Source organism: Brachionichthys hirsutus, chromosome 8 (assembly GCF_040956055.1).
Source record: "Brachionichthys hirsutus isolate HB-005 chromosome 8, CSIRO-AGI_Bhir_v1, whole genome shotgun sequence".
Lineage (NCBI taxonomy): Eukaryota > Metazoa > Chordata > Actinopteri > Lophiiformes > Brachionichthyidae > Brachionichthys > Brachionichthys hirsutus.
Genome location: NC_090904.1, coordinates 6,211,562 through 6,233,745, shown reverse-complemented (window position 1 = coordinate 6,233,745; position 22,184 = coordinate 6,211,562). Strand labels below are relative to the sequence as shown.

The 22,184-nt window shown below is 46.0% G+C and overlaps 3 protein-coding genes across 3 annotated transcripts; 1 reads left to right on the top strand and 2 right to left on the bottom strand.

The window, feature by feature from the left end:
* Positions 1-1,378: 1,378 nt before the first annotated feature.
* On the bottom strand, positions 1,379-6,855 carry brpf3a (bromodomain and PHD finger containing, 3a). The gene is made up of 12 exons (XM_068742055.1): positions 5,345-6,855; positions 4,974-5,130; positions 4,471-4,602; positions 4,226-4,354; positions 3,818-4,130; positions 3,407-3,730; positions 2,490-3,041; positions 2,336-2,399; positions 2,171-2,247; positions 1,893-1,990; positions 1,661-1,815; positions 1,379-1,562 (listed from the first exon to the last, which is right to left on the bottom strand). Exons 1-12 carry the CDS (start codon positions 6,853-6,855, stop codon positions 1,379-1,381), a joined length of 3,696 nt encoding a protein of 1,231 aa, XP_068598156.1.
* Positions 6,856-9,491: 2,636 nt separating this feature from the next.
* On the top strand, positions 9,492-12,744 carry si:dkey-183j2.10 (glutamate receptor U1). The gene is made up of 9 exons (XM_068742056.1): positions 9,492-9,576; positions 10,594-10,625; positions 10,711-10,890; positions 11,006-11,229; positions 11,413-11,510; positions 11,617-11,834; positions 11,916-12,135; positions 12,220-12,464; positions 12,652-12,744. The coding sequence occupies exons 1-9, from the start codon at positions 9,492-9,494 to the stop codon at positions 12,742-12,744; spliced, it is 1,395 nt and encodes a 464-aa protein (XP_068598157.1).
* Positions 12,745-13,391: 647 nt separating this feature from the next.
* On the bottom strand, positions 13,392-22,158 carry plch2b (phospholipase C, eta 2b). The gene is made up of 20 exons (XM_068742293.1): positions 21,906-22,158; positions 20,986-21,132; positions 20,175-20,418; positions 19,915-20,044; positions 19,224-19,394; positions 18,404-18,497; positions 18,105-18,308; positions 17,887-18,007; positions 17,624-17,795; positions 17,415-17,513; positions 17,263-17,346; positions 16,173-16,270; positions 15,993-16,081; positions 15,726-15,911; positions 15,533-15,640; positions 15,326-15,450; positions 15,140-15,224; positions 14,909-15,055; positions 14,527-14,606; positions 13,392-14,450 (listed from the first exon to the last, which is right to left on the bottom strand). The coding sequence occupies exons 1-20, from the start codon at positions 22,150-22,152 to the stop codon at positions 13,392-13,394; spliced, it is 3,690 nt and encodes a 1,229-aa protein (XP_068598394.1). The 5' UTR covers positions 22,153-22,158.
* Positions 22,159-22,184: the final 26 nt, after the last annotated feature.

Sequence of the window (22,184 nt, the reverse complement as noted above, 5' to 3'; positions counted from 1 at the left end):
CGCTAGAAAATATCAGGCAAGGTGGGGAAATGAATATTTCAACAGAAGTCAAGCGTCTCCTCCCAGAGAGGGGTCAGTCTACCTCCAGAGCACTGCTGAGGTGCCCTTGAGCAAGGCACCGTCTTGCCTTCACCCTATTCTCTCTCCGCATGCTCGGGCCCCTTCATGTGTGGTTGTTTCAAGGGACCTGTTGTACTGGGTCGTAAATAACATTTAATTTTGTGCTTCTTCCTTCTTGCTAACGTACGTCGGCGCTATGAAACAAAGCATCAGACCTACCGGCGCTGAGCGAACAGAGAAAGCTAGCCTGCCATGTTCCCCAAGCTAACACAATACAAGACCAGCTATGAGGCAGCTCAACTCATAGCGAGAAGAGGGGGGGGGGGGGGGCTTTTCCAGAGGCGGACTTCATTAAAGAGAGCCGCACTAAAGTCACAAAAATATTGCGACCAGAAAGGATGCAAGAATTGAACAACACGAGCATGTCCAGAAACACACAATCAAAGCCTTGTCCGATAACTTAAACCAGCGAGTGTGACTTAAAGCATGCGCTTTTGATTTGTACTCGATCCCGTGGGATGAGAGCGCGCGGATGCCACAGGACGAGTTTCCTCTGATGCGACGCCAGGCGCAAACAATGACGAGTCTGTTCGGCGAAACATCAACATTTCCTCTGTTAACTGAACAAAAGCAGATTGAGAACCGGAACGACTGACGGCCAACTCTGTGAAGTCTCAGAGCCAAACTGACTCCAGACACCGGCCGCCTTCCTTCAGGCCAAAGCGCAGGACCACCTCCCCGCCCCACGCGAGTCAGAAATGGATCCCTCCCGACAGGTTCCATTTCTTTCTGCGTGGCGTTTGCAGGTTCTCCCCGCGTCTGCGTGGGTTCTCCCCAGTTCTCCGGCTTCCTCCCACCTCCAAAAGCATGCGGCCCCGTGACGAGCTGGCGCCTCGTCCGGGGTGTTCCCTCCTTACACCAGTGCCGGTTGTATTTTACAACGCTTCTGTATGCTTCTGCTGGGATGTCAGATAAACTTTGCGTCCTGATGGGTTCATCTGAATGCTTACATTTGGTAACTTCATTGTTTGTTGCGTACAAATATTAAATAGTAGAATAATAATGTCATTCTTTGATTAAAATATCGTCGTTAGGGACTGTTGGGTCATAGAACACATTCACATGATCAAATCTGCCCCCCCCCCCCCCCCCCTTCCAAATAGCTCAGACACCCCTGCCTTAAAAATTACACTCTCACTTTGGCCTATAGTAATTTGATATTAACAACAGTTGTGTAAAATCTGTCCAAAAATGAAGTATTAGGAGCGCCGATGGAAGCTTCCACAAACAGTCTGTTTAAGATGACAAAATCTAAAAGTCATATGAAATTGGAAGGAGTGAAGTTCAGGTTTCCTCTCACGTGGTCTAAATGCAGCATTGCTCGGTCATACGCAGTGTGAACGGACTTGCGGACGCTGGGTTTCTTGCCTTCCATTAGCCGCAGCTTGTCCACAGTGTCGTCCCTCCCGAGGGGCTGAAGTTTGTTCCGTGGGAGCCACTGCCTAGAACCAAAGGGACACAATTTCAAAAGTAACTACGACCACTCCCCATTTGCCTCCACAATCAGCAGCCAGCTTTCTTCCGTCTGTATGAATCTTACCAAGTTCTTTTGGTGTCAAAGAAGAGAACTAAGAATAGCTTTTCGCCTTCTTCAGTTTCCCTCACCTCGCCCAGTTTGAGCACCTCCACGGGAGGCACTGGAATGGGGATGCCGTTATGAAGAAGTCCTTCTTGTGGCATGTCTGGGTCCACGATCTGCAACAATAAATGGCGTTTAAAGTCGGTAAAGTCGCCGTTCCTTTGTGTGCGTCATAGATGAAACAAACCCTCACCATTGCTGGGTACGAGGGATATCCTCTGCATTTGGCCCAAACCAGGTCCAGAGGTCCGAGCTTGGTCTCACTATCCACAGAGAGAAGTGTTGACTTTCCTGTGAACAAAATATCCCAGTACCATTCTATTAATTTATGTTCACGCAACTCCGAATTGTTTTTTAATTCAACTGTATTGCTCGCCAAATCATTTGGTTTTTGGGATGCATAATGTTACGCTGGTCATTAAAACCAATAGACGAAAGTGGATTCTGTTCGCTTCGCCATCGTTCACACACCAGAGATGTCGCCGTTGTCACTGCTGGGAACTTTAACCAATGCAGGTTTACCACGACTCCTTTTAGGCGGGGAGACACTTTAAAAAACAGAAAGCAGAAAAAACAAGAGAAGCCAGTTAAGACGCCGAGCCGCACGCTAAAAGGCGAGGATGAGTCCAGACTCACGCCAGTGTTTGGTCATCATCCTCATCGTCGTGCTCTGCAGGCGTGTGCTTCCCATTCATCAGCTCTAGTGAAAACAAATCAAACAGTGACTCTCTAGAAGCTCCAGTTTCCCCCTATATATAGTCAGATGTATAGCAACCGATTACATCCTCACTTTCTCTATGTGGTGGAGGGAGTTTGTCAGCTGCGCTTTCTGCACTGTGGCCTCGAGACCTCAAGTGGTGAGAGGAAGGAGGCCGAGGTGTCGGGGAAGCCCTGGGAATCGGAGGTAAGCTGTTGATGTGGGTCACTCTGGGTGGATTTGGTCTGACGGGGGCATTCTCCAACCCGTTCCTTTTATCCGCAGGTGCTTTCCCATTTTGATGTGGAGGGGATCTGCTTTTTGCCATTCGCGCCCCATTTTTTGCCTTCTTAAATAAAACAGACGTACGCCGACCGACTCCAACCAAAGGCCGGGTCGGGGGTGTTCCCAGTGGGGTGACTTCGTGAACAGCTTCCGGCTGCGAGGACGGCGTCTCACCGACTTCAGCCTCGTCTTCACCTTGGCTTTTGCTTCCACTGCGGGATGTTCTCTGACGCTTGTAGGAGCGCCCAGGCGACCTCCGTCCGCCGGCTACGATGCCCAGGACCGGGGGTTCGAGAGGAGCGTCTCCTGGAAGTGGTGATGACACCGGGCAGCTAAGTTCTAGCACTGGCGGAGAGTCATCTGGATCAAATGGACATTTACGTCACGAGTGAAGTTCAAACAGTTAGTCATGGTCAAAGAAACAAGAAAGGCACTCTCAGAGTCTGATCAGGTGAGATAAACATCGGTCAATAATCAACCGAGATATTGACGAACACATTTTGAAGCTGCATTGACTGCAATGTTACCGAAAAATGTCAAATTGATCCAGAATCCAGGAGCTCTTGTGGATCATCGCCAAAATGTAAACAACTGTTCCTGGTAACATTCCCAACATTTCCTAAACATTCCATCCAGATCCGTCCAGAACGTTTTGAGTTATCTTCCTAACAGACAGACAAACATAACCTCCTCGCCGGAGGTAAATATAGAGAATAACGTTTTACCTGTCCCAGAGTTGGACACGGCCGTCAAAGGTCCATGATCAACATCCGTTTTCTCGTTTCTCTTGTTCTTCTTAACGTCTTCCTCCTCTTCCCTATCTTTTCCTTTGCCCTGCTTGTCGCCACCATTGACAGGACGAGCGTTTTGCTGCTGGTGGGTCATCTTCTGCTTGAGAGTGTTGATTTCTCGCCGCAGCAGCCTGATGCGTTTCGTTCGGCCGCCGCTGGTGCGCATGGATGTGACCATGTCCAGTTTGTCCAGTAAGGCCTTCAGCTGCTCATCGGTGGTTAAGTGCAGTCTGTCGTCCGGGTCCAAGAGAGAGTCAACTGTGTAGAGTACAAACAGGAGCAGACGAGTAATTGAGACATGGGGGGGGGTTATGTTCTCCAAGAAACAGCTCGTTCCCAACTCACCATCGTCCCATGTGCACTGGTAGAATCCCTGCTTGTTCAGAGAATCTGGGAGATGCATGCCGGTGCTGGGATCGAGGCCAATGCTCTGAGATTGCCTGCAGGCATGCCGGAGAACAGCGCCCCCCACCTCCCGCAGCTGTAAGGCCGTCTTGTGAAACATGGTGTCCTTGGAATTGTACTTGAGGCAGTTGGAGATGACAAGGTCAAAGTCCCTCTCCAGGTCTGCGATGGAGCAGTAGGCGTGTCCCTCGAGCTTGGTACGCATCGTAGAGAAGTCCATGGGCTGGGAAACGAACTCCAGGTAATCTGGGACCTCCGTAAGTCACGAGAAGAAGACTTAGATGGCTCAACGTGAAGCCGAAGGAAAGGGAGCTGCTGGACGGAGACCGTTTCTGTCACGGCACCTACCTCCGACAGATCCACCGGCCGGGAGAAGATTTTCGCTGTATCCTTCTCTTGCAGTTGGTCCAAGGTGGATCGCAAAAGCACCAGCGCAGGGGTCAATTTCAGTTCAAGAGCGGCCTGCTGAACTTTCACCTGGAGGAAAAGGACAAACCCAGGAAGTACAGGTCTCCATTAAAGCTTCGGTGCGTAACAGATGGTGAGTAAATGAATGAATGAATGAAATACCGAGAGCATCCTCCTTTGCACACCTGCTCTCTCTTTAGCCTCTCCCTCTTGCGGATGAGTTCCACCAACAGTCGCGCCCTTTCCAGATCCTGCCTCAACTTTTGCCAGTATCGTAGCTCCCCTCTCGCAGCACACAGCTTCTCATCTGGCTCCTTCTGGAAGCAGAGAAACAAGCACAAGACGAGATTGAATTTTTGATTCGGATTTCACATCAATCATCATTTCAGAACAAGCTTGAACGATGGAGAAAGTGACGACCCAGACAGAATCCAGTTTCCTTAATGGAAAGTGTTAGTCGGTCCTTAATTGGGATGCTTGTCTCGAGAGCTGAAAAAGCAGCACTCTGAGAACTTCAAGATCAGCTTTAAATAAGTCGAAAATGAGTACAATCAAATGTTGGGGGAAAAAATAGTAAAAGTTCAGCACACATATTGGGTTTAAATCCAAATATTTCCTTGAGCCATAAGACGTTGATGAAGCAGAGGTACAACACAAACATCTCGACATGCATGGTCTTCGTCCGTACTTGCGCCGCCGTCTTGTGGGTCTGCAGGTGCGAATGAAGTCGCCGTATCAACGGCATCCCGTTTCTTGACTGCCGTTTCAATAGCCAGTAGTTATGCAGCCTCTGCATGAACTGAGTCTTCCTCTGGACTTCGACTCCTGTACAGATCTTGTTTAGCCTGTGGAGACGTGACGGTTTTACATTAATACCTGCGAGGCAACACTGTGGTCAATTAAAACCCACCCTAAGTGAGCTCATTTAAAGGAACACTGCATACAAAAAACACTCAAAACACTTTCTTGATCCCTAGAAAGAAGATCTATCGTCACTTCTACGACGCAGCATGAAACGAACACGCCGAGCTGGTTGTTCAAATTCTGTAAATGACACACCTGTGAGAAGGAATCTGAGGCACAAGCAGCACAGGCACAGCGGAACGACGCGCCGACCCACCGGAGCCCTTCGTATTCTTCTTCTTCTGCCCCTTCGCTGCCTTCTTGTTCGAAGGAGGAGGAGGAGGGCTCTGAGTGTAGGACCGTTGCCCCCGGTTACCTCTACCGCCCACCAGCCTCCCCTCGACCGACTCGTCCCCGGATCCATCCCGTCGACTGCCCAGCGGAGAATGATGCTCGCAAAAAGCGGTCTTCTTCACAGAGAAGGTGGTGCCGTTCACACCGGTCTCCCGCACTGGCTCGATCTTCATGAACAGGCCAGCCTTCTGGGCGCAGGTGACATGAAAGGCCCGGTAACAGTTGGCTTTGTGGCACTGAATGGACGCTCCTCTGCCCTTCTGCTTACAAAGGTAGCAGGTGAGCTTCCAGCGAGCAGTGGGGATGTTCTTGACCCCTTCGACAGGCTCCAGGAACACCGTGTTGGCGAAGCACACCTCCGGGATCCATATGGCACAAACAACATGGGCCCACCGGCCGTCGCTCGTCTGTTTGAAGGCACCTCCTCGGTTGGGACAGAGCACGCAGTCTACGGGACGGGAGGGGGACTGCAGGCAGCAGCGGCACAGCCACTGACCCTCGGGCACGTAGGGGACACCGTAACACTCCTGGTGGACGGCGAGGTTGCAGATGTCGCAGAAGAGAATGACGTTGCTGTTCAGGCATTCGTCGTCGAGGCAAACGCAGCAGAACGCGTCCTCGTCCACGGCGCTGTGGGACAGCGCCTGGCTGCGGGACTCCAGGATGGACTCCCGCTCCAGGCGGTCGATCAGAATCTCAAATGTGTCCGGGGACACGGAGGCATAGCCGTCAGACACCCTCTTGTGGTTCACCATCTCCAGCCACGCGAGGTCCTCCTCGTCCATGTCGTACTCAGCCACGCTGTCTTGCTCCTCCAGCGACCTCTCAACATAGCAGTAGTAGGCTGCAGGGAGAGGAGGCACCTCTGCGGGACAGACCGGACTCAGCAGGCGAAAGGTGGGCTCGGGAAGAGGGCTCTGGTGGGACGGGTGCTGCAAGGAATTGGTAGATCCCGTGTGTTGCTCCGAGCCAGACCGCTGGTTCTGGTGAGATGCGTTTTTACCGCTTCTCCTGCTCTTACAGTTGAAAGGTTTCCTCCACAGTCTAGTTTTACTCTGCATTTGTTCACTGTTCTCCTTGTTGCTGTTGCACTCAACAATATCCTGAGCCATCATCTCGTCTTCCGTGATTACTGGCAGAGTATCGGTGATGTTAATCCGATGGAGCCGTCCATCTAAATCCACTTCCACTATTTTCTGCGCCTGTGCGTACGTCAAAGTCTCCCTGGATGGAGAAAGCTGCAGTCTGTAGGGCGAGGGGGGGCGCAGCTGGCCCGCCGAGCCCCTGCTCCTTCCTCTCCCTCTGCCTCGACCCCTACCCATGTTGGATCTGCTAACAGCTGTGTCACATTCCCACCTCCTTACCCTCTGCATGGGAGTGTGCAGCAGCGCCCTAAAAGAAATAGAAGTAAACATGTGACTTGTGTTTCCTGTGAAACCCCAATTCCAAGTTTGAAGACAATGTAAAACCTATTCTCAAAACAATGTTTATCAATAAAAGGTTGTTTTTTTTACATTTCCCAGTAAACCCTTTGTACAATTTATGTGTTTCAAATGGCCAACCTGGCTTCATCCCTTTCATAACAAAAACTACCACCTATTATCAAATAACCTGTTTACTGTGACATCTTTTTTTATGTCCTAAACATTGGTTATGTGATGCTGGCGTCAAATTCAAAATAGGCATAGTTTAGCACAGATTAATGAAGTTGAGTTTCATAATTAAATATAATGTCTCTGTTTTTGAGTATGTGTTAAAGAGAACTAGCTAATTTCCCCTTTCTGTATCATGTGGTTTCTTCCAGACCTTCAATCTTTGCTTTTACTAAAACTGATTTTCTAAGAATACTGTATTACCATTCAAACATAAAATTCTCACTCTAGAAATGAAATAACAAAATCGACAACTAAAGTCTTATTTTTTAAATATCGATTTTGCTTTCTCGTGATATGGCTTTGTATTTTATCAATGTGCTTCTGTCAAGTTCTCAAAATTAGAATCAGCTTCCTATTTTTTTTGTGCACAACGTACAAGGTGCTAGGAATGATAAGTTCACAAACAATTATTTATATATATATATATATATATAATATATACATAAATAAATAAAGACAAAATATAAAGAAGCGCAGTAACCGTAGTGCGCTTATAATAAAAAACACAATAATTTTCACGTGGGCACCTCAGCTGTCTTCCCATTGGCGCAACCAGGAGTCTGTTACGTTTCAATGTTTTTTTCTTTACTGACCAATCGAATGCCAGCATTTCCCATTTTGTCCTTGTTGCTGTGCGTAGTTGTGTGTAGTTAGGTTGAGGAGCAATAAACACCAACCCGAGTATCTAACATCTGTCAGCCATTTTAAGCGCACAACAGCACAGACAGACAACATTTGGACTGTCAGTTGATTAGATGCCCAATTACAAATGCCAACAGCAACCAGAACGCATTACGCGCTGCGTGCGTCGTGCCTCTGCGCACACATTAGCTGCATGCATGCGTTAGATCACGACGCTGCAATTGTGCAAAAAAAAAAAAAAATTGGCTTTGTACTCCAGACCTGTGTCTCTTGCTGATTACGTTCCTCGATCGGGCAGGACACACCGAAGTGCCGTCACGCAAGCGAGAACGATAATCAACACGTCAGAGGGGGTTACCTTGAAGAATCGTCCTCTGCGGTGCGAGTGCCAAACAAGAACTGCACCTAGCTTAGTGCCAGCTAGCGACAGACCACAACCAAGTCGGACATGCTAGCTGTTAGCTTAGCTCGCCGGTAATTTCAAGAGCGACAGCGTCATCTTCAGCACTTAAATTCTTCGCCGTGACTTCGCTCAAACACATCGGGAAGCCCCGGCCTCATAGTAATGGGTTAAACTTGTCTAATGATGCTGGTTCACAACTTATGGACGGCAAAATCTCGAAGATATCACATTAATGTTCTTGGATGAGGCTAAATATTCAGTCAAGATGGCTTGAAAAATACGCCCCTTTGGTAAAAACGCCTCAGCCAATTACTGCTCGTCGCTTCACCTCGCGCCCAACGCGCACACGTTTCCCATTGGTCAATCCGACAAACCGAATTCATCCAACTCAATGTGGAGCCTCGATCAGGCAGACGCGGTGATAAAAACAACGGGACGGACACCGCGCGCCTCGTTTCCTGTCCTTATCTTCCGGACACAGGCAGCGCACCTGCTGTTTAACCTGAGCGCGATGTTATGCCCCCACGAAATGACTCATTCGAGGTCCCCCCCCTCGTCTGTGGACGGGCAGCCCACGCGCAATAACATATATTGTGTGTTTTATTTATTTATTCATTAACACGTTTGAAATCAGGTGATTTTCCCAACAGCTTGTTCATATTCCGAGGTCCCCCCCCCCCCCCCCCCCAGGGAGCTATTGGACAAATATTCTCTTGTTTTAAGTATATATAAAAATAAAAATAAACCTGATGTCCCGACTTGATGGGTCCTGAAACAGTATTATATTGATGCTTACAAATCCCAGATGCAGCTCGGTCAGATATCAATCATATCTATGGAAACATTGGTATTGGTGTCTGTTAAGACTCTCCTGAATAAGATGATGTTTTTGTGTTGTATGTTTTTACTATTGGGTCTAGAGCCTGTAATAAAGTTTATATAATCAAAATAACGTGTTGAGTGTATATTTTTACATACATTATAATTTTTTTTAAATAGTTTGTAATTCGTGCTGATCCCGCCCACCTTCACCCCATAAAATGTGTCCCGCTGTCTCCTCCCTCAAAGACATTTTTAAACACTCTTGAATCTGACCACTGCATCGCAGACAAACTGTGAAGCCTGACACCAAATTAGCAGCGACATCTTGGGCTCTCGTCAGGTAGTAAGGACATTCATTTTGTACACGCTCGTGACCGATCCGTCTCACTGATGTATTTATTTGATTTACTTTTTGGATTTGTATATAATTGTATATGATTTGTCATGCAATCTTTGCAGCACTAATTGCATTTCTGCAACTTGTAGTATGCAAGTGAGGAGAATCACAATGCTCTTTGGGTTCTTTGCATTGTCTGCTGGACTTTTCCTGAACATGGGAGCATCCGCTACAGGTAAGGCACTGCTTTTTTTTCTCTTTTCTTTTTCTTAAGTTATTTGATTGTGACAGAAATAGTACTTCCACACTAACTCAAATATATTTACCCAGACTTGTTATACTGCAATAACCAATGTATGAACTCAAACTCTGTTGGCAAAGACTGAACGTGCATTGATGCACCTGACTGACAGCATTTTATTTGATCTCGTTACTCTGAAATATCAGGAAGAAAAGATAAACTCCACCAGCCACTGCATTTATAAAGTGCTGTGGCAGGTTGGTTTATTTCTCTGCCAAATATTTTATGTGTCTCTATGGGATTTGAAGTTCTTTAGACTTAGCAAGACTTAAATACATAAAGAGTCATCTTGGATCAATATCAAACTTTAACACCACATCCTGTCCAAAACAGAGAATACAGAAAGGAAAGCCAGCTAGTTCACACACTCACAAAAAAGGGTCATAAATGAACTGTATGGGGCAAACAAAAGCTCTGTTTCAGAGTGGCCAAAAAGTGGCGGGGGCTTGCATACATCATGTCTTTTGAAAGGGAAGCTCTGATGGTTGCAAGGATCACCCTGTGGTGAGGAATCCCCAAGGCCCTGGCCTGAAGTCAGGCTTTTGATAGTGATTGACTTCCCTCGCATCTCGCAGTGTCATTGATACACTGTGAATCAAAACATTGTGCTAAATATATTACTAAATAAAGATTCCGGATCTGTAGGATACCGGAAAAACGCTGTGACTGAAATGTCAATATAAGCAATCAAAGGTTCCCCTCAGGCATCCCTGCACACACAGCTTTTGGATTCTAATAAATTTAGGCTGGACAACCAATGGTCAAAAATAACTCAACAAATCAGTTGATCATCCATCATCTCTCATTATTCCCATTACTTATTAAGAGTCCTCTGAAACTGCTGATTTAATTCACATGGAATCTTCCAAGTCTCCAGTTTTCATAGACACAACAAAGAGAGTGTACCTAACAATTAATTAACACTTTCATACATTTTCTCCTCAACATCAGGGCAATCAGAGCTGAGAATCACAACGATAAAGGTATAGTCACATTTCATTCATTAGGTGCACACAAAACGCTTCGTTAATTGTAACACTGATCATCCTTTGACATATTTCCTTTCAGCAAGAGCCTTACACAACGTCCAAAGGCCAACAGCTGGAGGGCTTTTGCATGGACCTGCTATCTGAGTTAGCAAAGAAACTGGGATTCAAATACAAAGTGCATCTGGTGAAAGATGGTTCATATGGCCGACAGGATGAGAGCGGGAACTGGAACGGGATGATTGGAGAGGTCGTGAGAAGTGTGAGTACGTCAACGCTGACATTCGGAGGGGTCAAAGGGCAACAAACCCTTCTGCAGAAGCGTGAAAGTAATTTGAATTTCTTGAAGTCTTGTTTTTATTCCTGCCTTGCTACAGGAGGCGGACCTCGCCATTGCTCCCCTCACGCTCACGGCATCTCGGGAGAAAGTGGTGGCAATGAGCAAACCCTTCATGCAGACAGGCATCAGCATCTTGCTGAGGAAGGCCTTCTCAGAGGAAGCTGGGTGGTTTGAGTTCCTAAACCCATTCACAGCTAAAACGTGGATCTGCATAGCCTTTGCCTACTTGGGCACGGCCGCTTGCATGTTTGCAGTTGCCAGGTTGGTGATGAAAAAAAAAAAAAAAACAGTTCTCATTTTCCAGAAGCAATAATTGTGAGTTGTGTTTCATCTTTGTTGATGTCCTGTGCATTTATACAACCAGTCAGTGGATGTTGTCGCATTTCTGCGAAGCAGTTTCCTTTGGAGTGTAACATTCGTGACTCATACTATTTGCACATCCAGACTGAGCCCATGTGAGTGGAGTCACCCCCAGCGTGAACAGAGCAGCTTCAGCTTCCTCCACAGTCTGTGGTACACAGCTGGAGGCCTGACTCTGCAAGGTAACCAGCCACGCCAGACGGCCTGCATGCCGCACAACAGGCAGAAAAGTCTCCGGGCATGATGGATTTGTTTCTCTTCTGGAATTTTTGTTTGTTTGTGTTGTAGGTGCTGGGCCGCACCCCAAAGCTCTTTCAGGACGCGTCATTGGCTGTAGTTGGTGGTTATTTGCCATCGTCCTCCTGGCTCATTATTTCTCGAACCTCAGCTCCTCCAAGACCTCCGACTCCTCCCACCTGACCGTGAAAGGGTTTGATGACTTGGTAAATCAGGATATGATTCAGTATGGCTGTTTGGCTGGTTCGTCCACCCTCGCCTTCTTAAAGGTACAGACATTTGGGCCAGTTAGGGGTTACTGTACACGCACCTCTTTGGCTTCTCGCTAATTCTGTTAGTCTTTCATCCAGAACTCAAATAATCCAGTGTACCGCAGAATCTATGAGCACATGGAGAGAACAAAGAGCTTTGTGTCGTCTATGGACGAAGGCGTTCGCCGTGCCAAAGAGGGGAACTTCGCTTTTATTGGAGAGTCAGTTTCTTTGGACTTGGCAGTAGCACGTCATTGTGAACTGCGCCGATCGCATGAGGTTGTGGGTATGAGGGGTTACAGCATCGCCGGCAGCCTTGGTGAGGCGTCTCCTTTTAAAAACTCATGCAAAAAAATGACTTTTCAAAAAAAAATTAAAAAAAATAAAACTCCCTCTTCTCAAGGCTCACCTATCATGAAGAACCTCAGTATAGCCATCCTGCAACTGGGCGAGGCAGGAGAGCTGGCCTACCTGCGAAGCAAGTGGTGGGCCAGCGGCTGCGTCAGAGACGAGTCCAGCTCTGGATCTGTGCAGCCACACAGCCTCAAGGGGATGTTTCTAGTTCTAGCTCTTGGTGTGGGACTGGGAGCACTGCTGTCTGTCCTGGAGCTCGCCGCTAAGAGCCGGCGGACTGCAGCTGAGCAGGAGGTATGTGCTTAAATGCATTGGGGAATCACGTCAGCTCCGAAAAGGGGAAAAACCAAACTGAAAGGTTTTGTTGTGTCAGTACCGAAGGCTGCCATGTTGTGCTTACGCAAATACACATGATGAAGCCACCACAATCATGAACTACTCTGTATCACTGCAGCTTATACTTCTATTGTCTTTTCCACAGAAATCCTGCTGGACTGTGCTCAAAGAAGAACTGGGGCTGCGACTGAGCACCAACGGAAGAAACACATCTGAGAAAAACGTAGAAAAAGCATAAACAGGAAATGCTGTTGAGACAAATACGAAGACTAACTTAGTTTGTTCGATGTAGTTTTTTTTAGGTTTTTTTTTTCAACTGTTACAGAATCTGGCCTAAATTTGACAAATGTGTCGGTTTCAAAGTTGTTTGTAAAGTTAATTGCAAAAAACACAACATATTGATTGCATGAATGCTACAGTTTTAGTGAAAAAGGAAATGTTCTTTTTGAAATATAAAAGAACAAATTCTTAAAATAATTAACATTTACCGGTAGTTAACGAATTGCTCCTATTTTGTGATAATGAATCGAGTGTTGTAGAGTTGGCAATGATTTTAACATTTATGTTTTAAAACCTAGTTCATGCATACATTTTTTTTTATTGTAAACATTACTGCAGGCCTAATGTGATGATAATAATAATCATGTAATTGTAGTTGGTGTCTTCCACAGACAGAACAGTACTTAGTCCCCCTCTCCTTCCTCCTGATTTTGGTTGCTCAGTTCCTCCCCTTCTTCTTCTGAAGGATATCTAAGGCTCTAAAGTATATTCTAATCTAACACAAAAGACAACAATAACATCAAGTCAACATTAAATAAAGCTGCTTAACATTTATACCTGCATTTGTATTAATTTTGCAAAACGGAATCAAAGATAGCTCACCATTTAGAAAAAAAGTGGCGACTTGCAACGTATCTCTCTCATCTTTTGGTCAAAAAGTGCCTTCATTTCCCTTTGCAGGGTTCCATCGAGATGTTCCGCCCCAGCCGGCACACAGGCGGGCACGGACTCCAGACTGTCAGCGCTCGCGTCGCTGCTGCTGGATGTGCTGTCGGACAGGCAGAGGCCGTTCTGTGTGGGCCTGGGCTGGAAGCCATAGCTGCCGCAGTGCTGTGGCCGCCGTGCCTTCCAGCGGAAAGCGGGGTTTGGTGTGTGAGGAGAGGTAGCTTGTTTTCGAGGGCAACTTTGCGAGCGGGCCTTTGTTCGTACTGGTGCTGACAGGTGGGGGTAGGCTGGAGCCTCTAAAGTCCGCCTCACCCTTGCAGGGGATGATGGAGGGATGAGTGGAGAGGATTTGGCTTCAGGCTGGAGCAAATAATGCAGCATGGGCTGAGACTGAGAGACTGAATCAGTGTGAGTCTTTGGTGGTTGTTCAGATTCATCTGGCTGCTGTTCTTTTGACAGTTCCTCAGATTGGCCCGGCAGCTCTGGTCCAAGAGTCTGAGCTGCTTCCTGCTCAGGACAGTTTGACTCTGGCGATTCATTAGATTCATTTTCAAACTCCTCTTTAATTGGATTTTGGCCGTTAGCTGCAGGACTATCGGGATAGGAAGCCTGCGGAGAGGCCTCCAGGTCAAAGCTGTCTGCTTTCACACAGGGAGCAGCCCTCATGTGGTTGGAGTCAGTGGAAGACATCCGGCTGAAGAGCCCTCTCCCTTTCTCTGGTGGTTCATGCATTTTAACTCTGTGAGCTCTCATCACTGGCTCACTCATTGCCCCTTTGTGGATGGCAGCCTTGGATGCGGGCCCTTGCATCAACGGGGACATTTCCCCATTCTTGCTGTCCTGAGACATGGCATCCAGATGGCTGTATGCAGCACGTCCATCTTCCGAGGACAGGACAGAGAGGTCCATAGAGGCCTGCCTTTGTTGACCCTTCATGTGCTTCTGGGCTGCTTTTTGGATGTGTTTTCTGGCCGCTTGAACCGCGTTGGTGGGCTTGATCTGTTCGATAAAGAACACCAAAGGATTTAATAAGATTGAGTGGAAGCCGTGTCTGACTTCATTTAGAATAATTTACCTTTCCTGATATATGATTGATGGCAACATGAACAAAAACGGATGACTCCGCCATCCCCTCCAGGTACACATGCCGATAACCTACAAGTGTTGCAGACGTATATCAAGTTAACCTGAATGTCATTCATGTTAATGGATTAGTTTGACTTACTGGGAAGCATAATTATTCAATTCAGTGCCCGAAGTCCCATTCTTTAATAGAAACAAGAACTATTATGTAAAGTATTCCACAAACAAAAGAGGCATAACGTGTAACACATCGACCATTTTTTAAATATATTCTTTCCTGCAATTTAAAGTCACATCATTTCTTCATCGGTGAACATCTTGCACACACACTGGTCATGTAATGTAAAAAATACTTTACATATCACGTAATCTACCTGGCATCATACTGGTGAGAGCTATGGTTCTCTGACCAATGAACTCTCGTCCAATGGGATCGTGATCCCACACCTGAAAGCGCACCAGAGCGATCTGTGGCATCTGAATGTTAAAAACAAGGGTCTCCTCCCACATCGGGTTGAAACCTGAACGACGTTAAAAGTGACGTTAAAGACAATTAAGTGTTTATTGTAATTATCCGGATTGCAGTGTGTGTTTTGTGTACTTACCATTATCATCCACCACCCTGGTCTGCTGCTTGCAGCAATCGCCAGGCAGACCTATTATCTCTACTTCGACAAAGGGATCAATAATCTGGGTGTACAAAAGCATGAATAAAGGTTAGTGATGAATCTTATTTAAAGTTTTATCCGCTGTATAAATATTGGTTTATAACTGCAGTGAGTTTGCCTCACCTCTCCTCTGTCTCCAAACATGGTGTCTTTGGATTTGGGAAGCTGCTGTCCACTGATGATCTTCAACACTACCTGAGTCTTTCTGTGTCCTGGCAGAGGATCCTCCAACAGGGGGTTAAAGGCACCTGAGACAATCCAATCTTGCTGACTGACATCTCACATGTTGATAATTTCCATTCACCCAGCCCAATCTGCAAAAGCGCTCACCTTTACGCAAGCACTTTGGCTTCAGAGTATACCCACAGTTCCCATTGGCTGAGAACTTGGCTCGGTTCAGTTCGAGCACACGACCCTCTGTTTGGTAATTCATGGCCACTGGAGAGAAATATCAACACACATACGGGAATAAAAACCTGCAATAATACTAAACATTGCAATCTTCTAAAGCGAGCAGTTTCACCCATGTGGCATCCCGTATTCCAGTATGGTTGTGGGTTGAAGTTGCTCGAGTCCACTCTGAAATTGGACGGGTAGACTCTAAGGAGCTGCCGCTGGTTGAAGCGGACCAGTTCTCCTGGCTTCAGCTGCAAAATGCGGTTCACCACTGTCTCGTTGAGGGACGAGACCTGCCAGCTGCTTGTAAAAGCTGCCAGAGAGAGAGAACGGCATCAAACGTCCATTCCAGATGAAAGATTTGGTGGCACTCTTAAACAGACAGACCCTCTACCTTGTGTTTCTATGTCATGGACGCGGACAGATTTAGTGTACTTGACCAGATCTGACAGAGCTCGGGACAGCCTCATTGTCTTCCTCTTTCTGAAGGGAGAGCATCAGACATAGTCAGCCGCAGCTGGAACTAAGAGTACTACATTGATCTACTAGTACAGGATTCAAATACCAGCCTTACTTAGGATGGTAAATGATTTGTGTCCTTTCCCTGCTGCTGCTGGGATCAGACTCAACATCAGATGCCGTCATATTTTTCACTCTGACTCTCTTTTTCCTCTGAAAAAAGAAAAAACTCTTTCACATTTACACAATTTTGAAATGTTCATTCTCTTTCCATCCTCTTCAAACCCTTACAATAAAAAAAAAATGTCATTCCAATTGACTGACTTTATGAGTAGAATTGTTGCTATAGCAACAGACCTCTCTAAACAACTTGGAATGTTGCTTTTGCCAAAGCAAACAAACACCATTGCTGTGAAACCCATATTTTGAGATTCTCTAAAAATAACTGAAATGGAATTAATCTCAGCAAATCCATCTCGGTTTTTTTTTCTTGTTGGGTTGAATTGGAACTTTAATTCATTCAGGTGAGAATATGGGAAAGTAGAGAGAGTTTAGGCGGTGATGAGTGAAATGTCTACAGCGAAACTATTGTAGAGCTCTGTTTATTCATTCTCCTGAATTCTACCAAATAGAAATTCAGTTTTGTGATGTTTCACTGTCACAAATGTGGTCTGTAGGCAGCAGCTTCTATCTTTACCTCCGACAAGGAGGCGTTTATCTGTCTGTCTGTCTGTCTGTTAGCAGGATTACAGATAAAAATCACAAGCATAAAAGGATCCGATATGCAAAATGTCTTCTGGATCTGATCCAGAATGAGGTCAGTAGAAAATATTACATTTTAACATTGAGAACTCCAGTTTTAAAAACACACACCAACAACCTTTTGCTGATGAGCCAGATCACCATGTAGATGGTGCAAATCCAATTAGGAGAGGAAGGAGCTGCTTGGAGGAGGTCTGCGCTCTCCGAGTGCTTTTCTAGTTATCCTTAAAATCAATTTCCTTTGAGTCAGTTTCATATTCTGGATAATATTATGGACACTTCTGTCTCGTTCTATCAAAATCAGATTTCTTTTTGAAGTACCGTAAGCCAAATTCTCCTCAGGCAGTGCAGGTATATTGACAGCCATGCTCCATGCAAAGTGATAGTGATCAAAATTTAAAAGGTTAACATGAAAAGAGATTGATGAAATAAAAGTGGATTACCTTTCTCTTGAAGCTCCTCATAATGGATCTGCCAAATCGTCTCTTCTTCTTGGCTGGATTGGCAAAGGCAACACGGCTGCCATCCTAAAAGAGTCAAAATGCATATAGTACATCTAATATCCATCTGTCTGCCTCTCAATGATTTAACTTGCCTGTGAATTATCCTCCTCCTCTTCCTCATCACCAGTGTCTTCATCAGACACATCACCCTCCTCCGCATCAGGATCAATATTTGCTGGCAGCTTTTTCCCCTGGAACAGCAAACATAACATAATATTATACGCGTGTTAAAAGGCCAATGTGAGATGAGTGCTGTTTGCTGTATTGTTTCTGCAGCACACGGCCCTTAAAATAACTTTACTTTGACTAAAATCTTTCCTTTCAGGATCTCCGGGGAGGGCAGCCGCTTGCTCTCGTGCATGTTGACATTGGACAGATCCAGTTTGTCCTGCAGCACCTCTCTCAGGCAGCTGGCCATCTTCTTCTGCTGAGGCACGGTGCAGTGGTTCTCTATGGAGAGGATCACGGGGTACCTAGGGGGGGGGGGCATGACGCACAGGTGGGATGATTTATGTAGTGAAAGCTTGACTGAAGGCCTCGGTGTCAGGACCCGGAGACACTCACTGCGATTTGGTGAAAGCATATTTGTTTATTGTGTCAATGACGTCTTTGAAGAGAATTTTGGACGTCAGGGTGAAGCCGTGGTGAATAATGGGCTCCCCGTCCGGTCCGTCCCAGCAGTCCACTGAGAAGGGAGAGGCAGCATCATGAGTGGGTGACTCACCTTGTGTGTCATGTAATAACCACGCAGAGCCTGAGGCTCCCGTCTCGCAGGCGCTTACCCTCCACACAGCGACAGCCTGCCTGGAGAACATAAGCGTACATTTCTACTCTCGACCGAGAGAGCAGCTGCCCTCCCGTCAAGTAGGTGTTGTGTGAGGTGGCGATGAAGTAGTGATTCAAAGGCTGCGTCATGTCCTGGTTCACCTGGCTGTGCGCAGGGTTGAAGATGTCCCCAGCGGGACTTCTCATGAAGTTGGTGAACCCTGAATGGAAAAAAGTAATAGCATATCACGGCTGGTTCAAATGACATCTGATGTTAGACGCATTGTACTTTAATACATAAGCGAGCTTCTCATACCATCAATACCCAGGACCATCCGCTGCAGGTTCTCAGGACACGGCTCAAACTTGGCCACTATGTCAGCCAGATGTTCTCTGGACAGATTCTGCACCTGGAAGAAAAATCATTTTGAAATGTCATTTGTCGTTTAACTGATCCATCCATCCATTTTCTTGGAGACGTGAAGACCTCAATCGTCTCGTCTTCGGCCGCTTTATCCACCTCATGCGTTACTGGTCTGCTGGAGCCTATCCCAGCTGACTATGGGGAGAGGCGGGGTACACCCCAGATGAGTCGCCAGTTCATCGCAGGGCCACATAGACAGACAACCACTCATGCACACACTCTCACCTAGTGAGAATCTGGAGTGATTCACCTAAATTACATGTTTTTGGAGGAACCTGGAGAAAAGCCAGGCCAACTGTGCTGATCCAATATTTTTTTATATTAATTATCTTTCAGAAAATTTGAAGTTTTAAATTAAATTGACAACAGTAGGTAGTTTTATTCTCCGGTCCTAAATTCTTTAGTTTTTACAGTTAGAACCAAGATCCAATTTAGATACCAAAGAGCATTGAAACCCAGGAAACTGTCCAGGAAAGCATCCTTGAAAAATGAAAAATGCTTAAGAAAATCTAGTCAGTCTGCCAGTATGGAAGAAGTGGAGATGTGCTTTCTATTTAAAAAAAAAGAAAGCTGGCAGTGCAGTTGTTGACTCTTCATTCAGATTTCAGATTAGAATTATTCCTTGCTTCTGATGATAGAATAACATCTATAGTAAGCTGTTTAGGAGGATCATTATTTTTGAGAAAATAGCTGCTGAACCTTTTTGTTGTACCTTCTGTTCATTTTCGAGAAAGCGTGCAAGGTCGTGAAGATCCATGACTTCTTTCTGATTGCTGTAGGAGATCATTATCAGATAAAGGTCTCTGCGTGTGGAAATCATCTTGTAGAAGGAGCAGAATTCTTCAAAGCCCAGAGAGCCCTGGTTCTCATCGGTGTGTGCGTCCTGAACATAATGAAGCAAGAAACAATCAGTGGAGGGGATTAGAAAGAAAATACTTTATGTGCCGCCGTTACTCACAATTTTGAGTGAAAGTATTTCAGATCTCAAAAAAAAAAAAGACCTCGATTTAAGAGACCAGGATATAAACAATGAAGCCATAACTTATTAAAGCCACATTTCCAATTGGGACAGGGGTTCACAACCTTTTCTATAACTCGCACCCCTAGAGAACTTTTATTATGTTCTCGCACCCCATACAAAACGAATATCTCATATGAAGATGAAGAATACAATTTGTATTTCATTTGAGCAACACATTTATATGAGATAAGTGTTTAAATGTATTAGCAAAAATAATACATCGATAAATATAAATGTTTAATGGATAAACATTTAAATGTATGGATTTATTATTTTTTGCTAAATTGCATATTCCAAGGTTTCACACCTCCCTCCTGAATTAGGCATGCATGCACAGTAAATCTGTTGCAACATGCACAATGAATGTTTGTTTAAATCTTACTTGAAACATCTGCCTGACTCTCTGCTTTGGTAAGTTGACGTTCAGTTTGTTGAGCAGCTGGTGCACCTCTCCCATGCTCAAGGTACCGTCTCCATTTTTGTCAGCCTCAGAGAAAGTTTGCTGCAACCACGTAAAGCTGAAGTTAAGGAGGAATCGACGACTACTGATCAGATTGAAGGCGAGGTGTGCAGTGATAGAAAGCAGTGTTTTAAGTGAGTCACTGTGAACTGAATGTGAACGAGAAGCCAGATAAAGGATATTGGTCACGGGTGCGCTGCCTCCGGGCCAGGCTGTCTTCATCACTGATACCTGCCATCAGGTATTTCAGCCCAGTGATCCAGGTGCGGGCCTCTTCGGCGTTGGCAGAGACCAGGTCCAGGGACTTCACACGATCCCCATAGTAAATGCTGAAGCAGCAGTTTGGGTCGAAGCGGTTGTCTGCGTACCGCCGGAAGACCTCAGACCTTTTCCCCTCGCAGACTTCATGGATGGAATCTATCGTTACTGAAACAGAATCAAGACACATAGATCTGGGACGGCAGTAGCTTAGTCCACGGAGACTTTGCTTGGGAACCTTAGAGTGTCCGGTTCAATTCTAGCGTGAACCAAGTGTGAAATGGGGGCTGGAGATGTGTCAAGCTGCCCTTGAGCAAGGCACCGACAAGCTACAAGGCACCCACAAGCTACTTCTGAGGTGCCGCTACGAAGCTGCCCATCGCTCTACCATCTACCTCTCCACTGTTGCATGTTCATGGGTGCTTGATGTGTGTGCGTGCGCTATTGCCTATATGTGTGTGTGATGTAAAAGTGTAATTTCCCTGAGGGAACCCCCAAAGGGATAAATAAATTAAAATGGTAAATGCAGATTTTAAAAAAATGACCCCGTAGCCACGGTAACCATGGTATCCTACCTACAGGAATTTGCAACCTCAGTGGTATTATTATTATTAGTCTGACAAACAAACAATGTTCATAACTCTAATAATCCAGGTATTATATATATTTTAAAAATAACATTAATTGATCATTTATATAGACAGAAGAATTGAATATTGTGTGGCGATGGCTCACTTTTGGCCTTGTCGTGTTTCCGTGATGGCCGCCACCGTATGCAGGACTTGTGTTCGTCCAGATAGAAGAATCGAACCAGTCCTTTCTTCTTCCCTTTCAGCTTGGTCATCTGCGTGCCCGCCTGCATGGCGCACATACATCTCTCCACTGCAAAACAGCACCAGGGGACACGTTATAAGTGGCTTCCTGTTCTATCGGATGTGCAGGGGATCACCGGCTGTTTGTTTACTTGACTCTGCGCAGGGCGACACAAACGACGGCAGCAAAGGATCCCTGAAGTAGCAGAGACAAGTGGAGGTTTACCATAAAGCACTCGTTTATGAGATTATAGCTCGCGTCACAGGGATTTAATTACGTGTACTGTATATACAGTACGTGATAATGATAAGAGGCATTCAAAGAGACGGCAAACATGGACAACCCTGAAATGACCTTAGTCCAGCAAGCGAGCCCTTCAGTTATGAGCTTTATAGAATGAGCGCTGGTCATTCTTCTTTGCTGAAATTCCTTTGAACTCTTAAATGCAGCGTGCCGGTCTAAAACAATGGCTCCAGCAAGGTGTAGGTCAGGATAGGGCTGCGATCGAGAGCAGGCGACCAATGTTTGTAATCTGAAGCTCAGATACACGTGACGCAATCATTCAAGATAATCCTAAGGGATTGTCTGTGTCCATATGCCCATTATCTACTCACAGGCTTCTTTGCAACTCCATTCTGTTGCGTTGAAAACGGCCACTTTAGATGAACGAGGTTGTCATTGGTAAGAAATAAATGATAAACACGCTCCCTTGTTTCCAGTCGCCTGCAGCTATCCCAGATAAACAGACTGTTGACATATTGCAGTTGAATATTTGAAAGCATTTTATACTACAGTATATACATATATATATTATTAATTTTTTCCCTACTTAATCCGCTTACCTATTTGACCCAGCCTCCATTTCGGTTGGGCGACCACACTGCCGCCGATCCAGAAAAACTCTTCTGCGAGTCTGGAGATGGACGCTTTCTGCCAGAGCTTTGGAGATGTCATAATGGACAGAGTGGAAGAATTCAAGGGACTTGAGGCTTGTTTCATCTGCTGGAAGGAGCCCTTGGCGAGTGACGGGGAGGACATTCCTGCTGTCAGAGATCCCAAAGACTGGAAGGAGGTCTTCTTGGGTGACATAGAGGACAGTGGCCGGCCGCCACTCAGCCCTG

What these genes read in the sequence shown, in the direction of transcription:
- brpf3a (XM_068742055.1), bottom strand. Translation starts at nt 6,855, where the DNA reads ATGCAGAGGGTAAGGAGGTGGGAATGTGACACAGCTGTTAGCAGATCC. An exon ending in CGTGTCCAACTCTGGGACAG is followed by an intron (nt 3,042 to 3,406) that starts GTAAAACGTTAT and finishes CATTTGATCCAG; the next exon opens with ATGACTCTCCGCCAGTGCTA. An exon ending in CCCTCCACCACATAGAGAAA is followed by an intron (nt 2,400 to 2,489) that starts GTGAGGATGTAA and finishes TGTTTTCACTAG; the next exon opens with AGCTGATGAATGGGAAGCAC.
- si:dkey-183j2.10 (XM_068742056.1), top strand. Translation starts at nt 9,492, where the DNA reads ATGCAAGTGAGGAGAATCACAATGCTCTTTGGGTTCTTTGCATTGTCT. An exon ending in CATGGGAGCATCCGCTACAG is followed by an intron (nt 9,577 to 10,593) that starts GTAAGGCACTGC and finishes CCTCAACATCAG; the next exon opens with GGCAATCAGAGCTGAGAATC. An exon ending in TGCATGTTTGCAGTTGCCAG is followed by an intron (nt 11,230 to 11,412) that starts GTTGGTGATGAA and finishes TTGCACATCCAG; the next exon opens with ACTGAGCCCATGTGAGTGGA.
- plch2b (XM_068742293.1), bottom strand. Translation starts at nt 22,152, where the DNA reads ATGTCACCCAAGAAGACCTCCTTCCAGTCTTTGGGATCTCTGACAGCA. An exon ending in AGGCTGTCGCTGTGTGGAGG is followed by an intron (nt 18,008 to 18,104) that starts GTAAGCGCCTGC and finishes CTCCCTTCTCAG; the next exon opens with TGGACTGCTGGGACGGACCG. An exon ending in CAAATCATTTACCATCCTAA is followed by an intron (nt 16,082 to 16,172) that starts GTAAGGCTGGTA and finishes CTCTCCCTTCAG; the next exon opens with AAAGAGGAAGACAATGAGGC.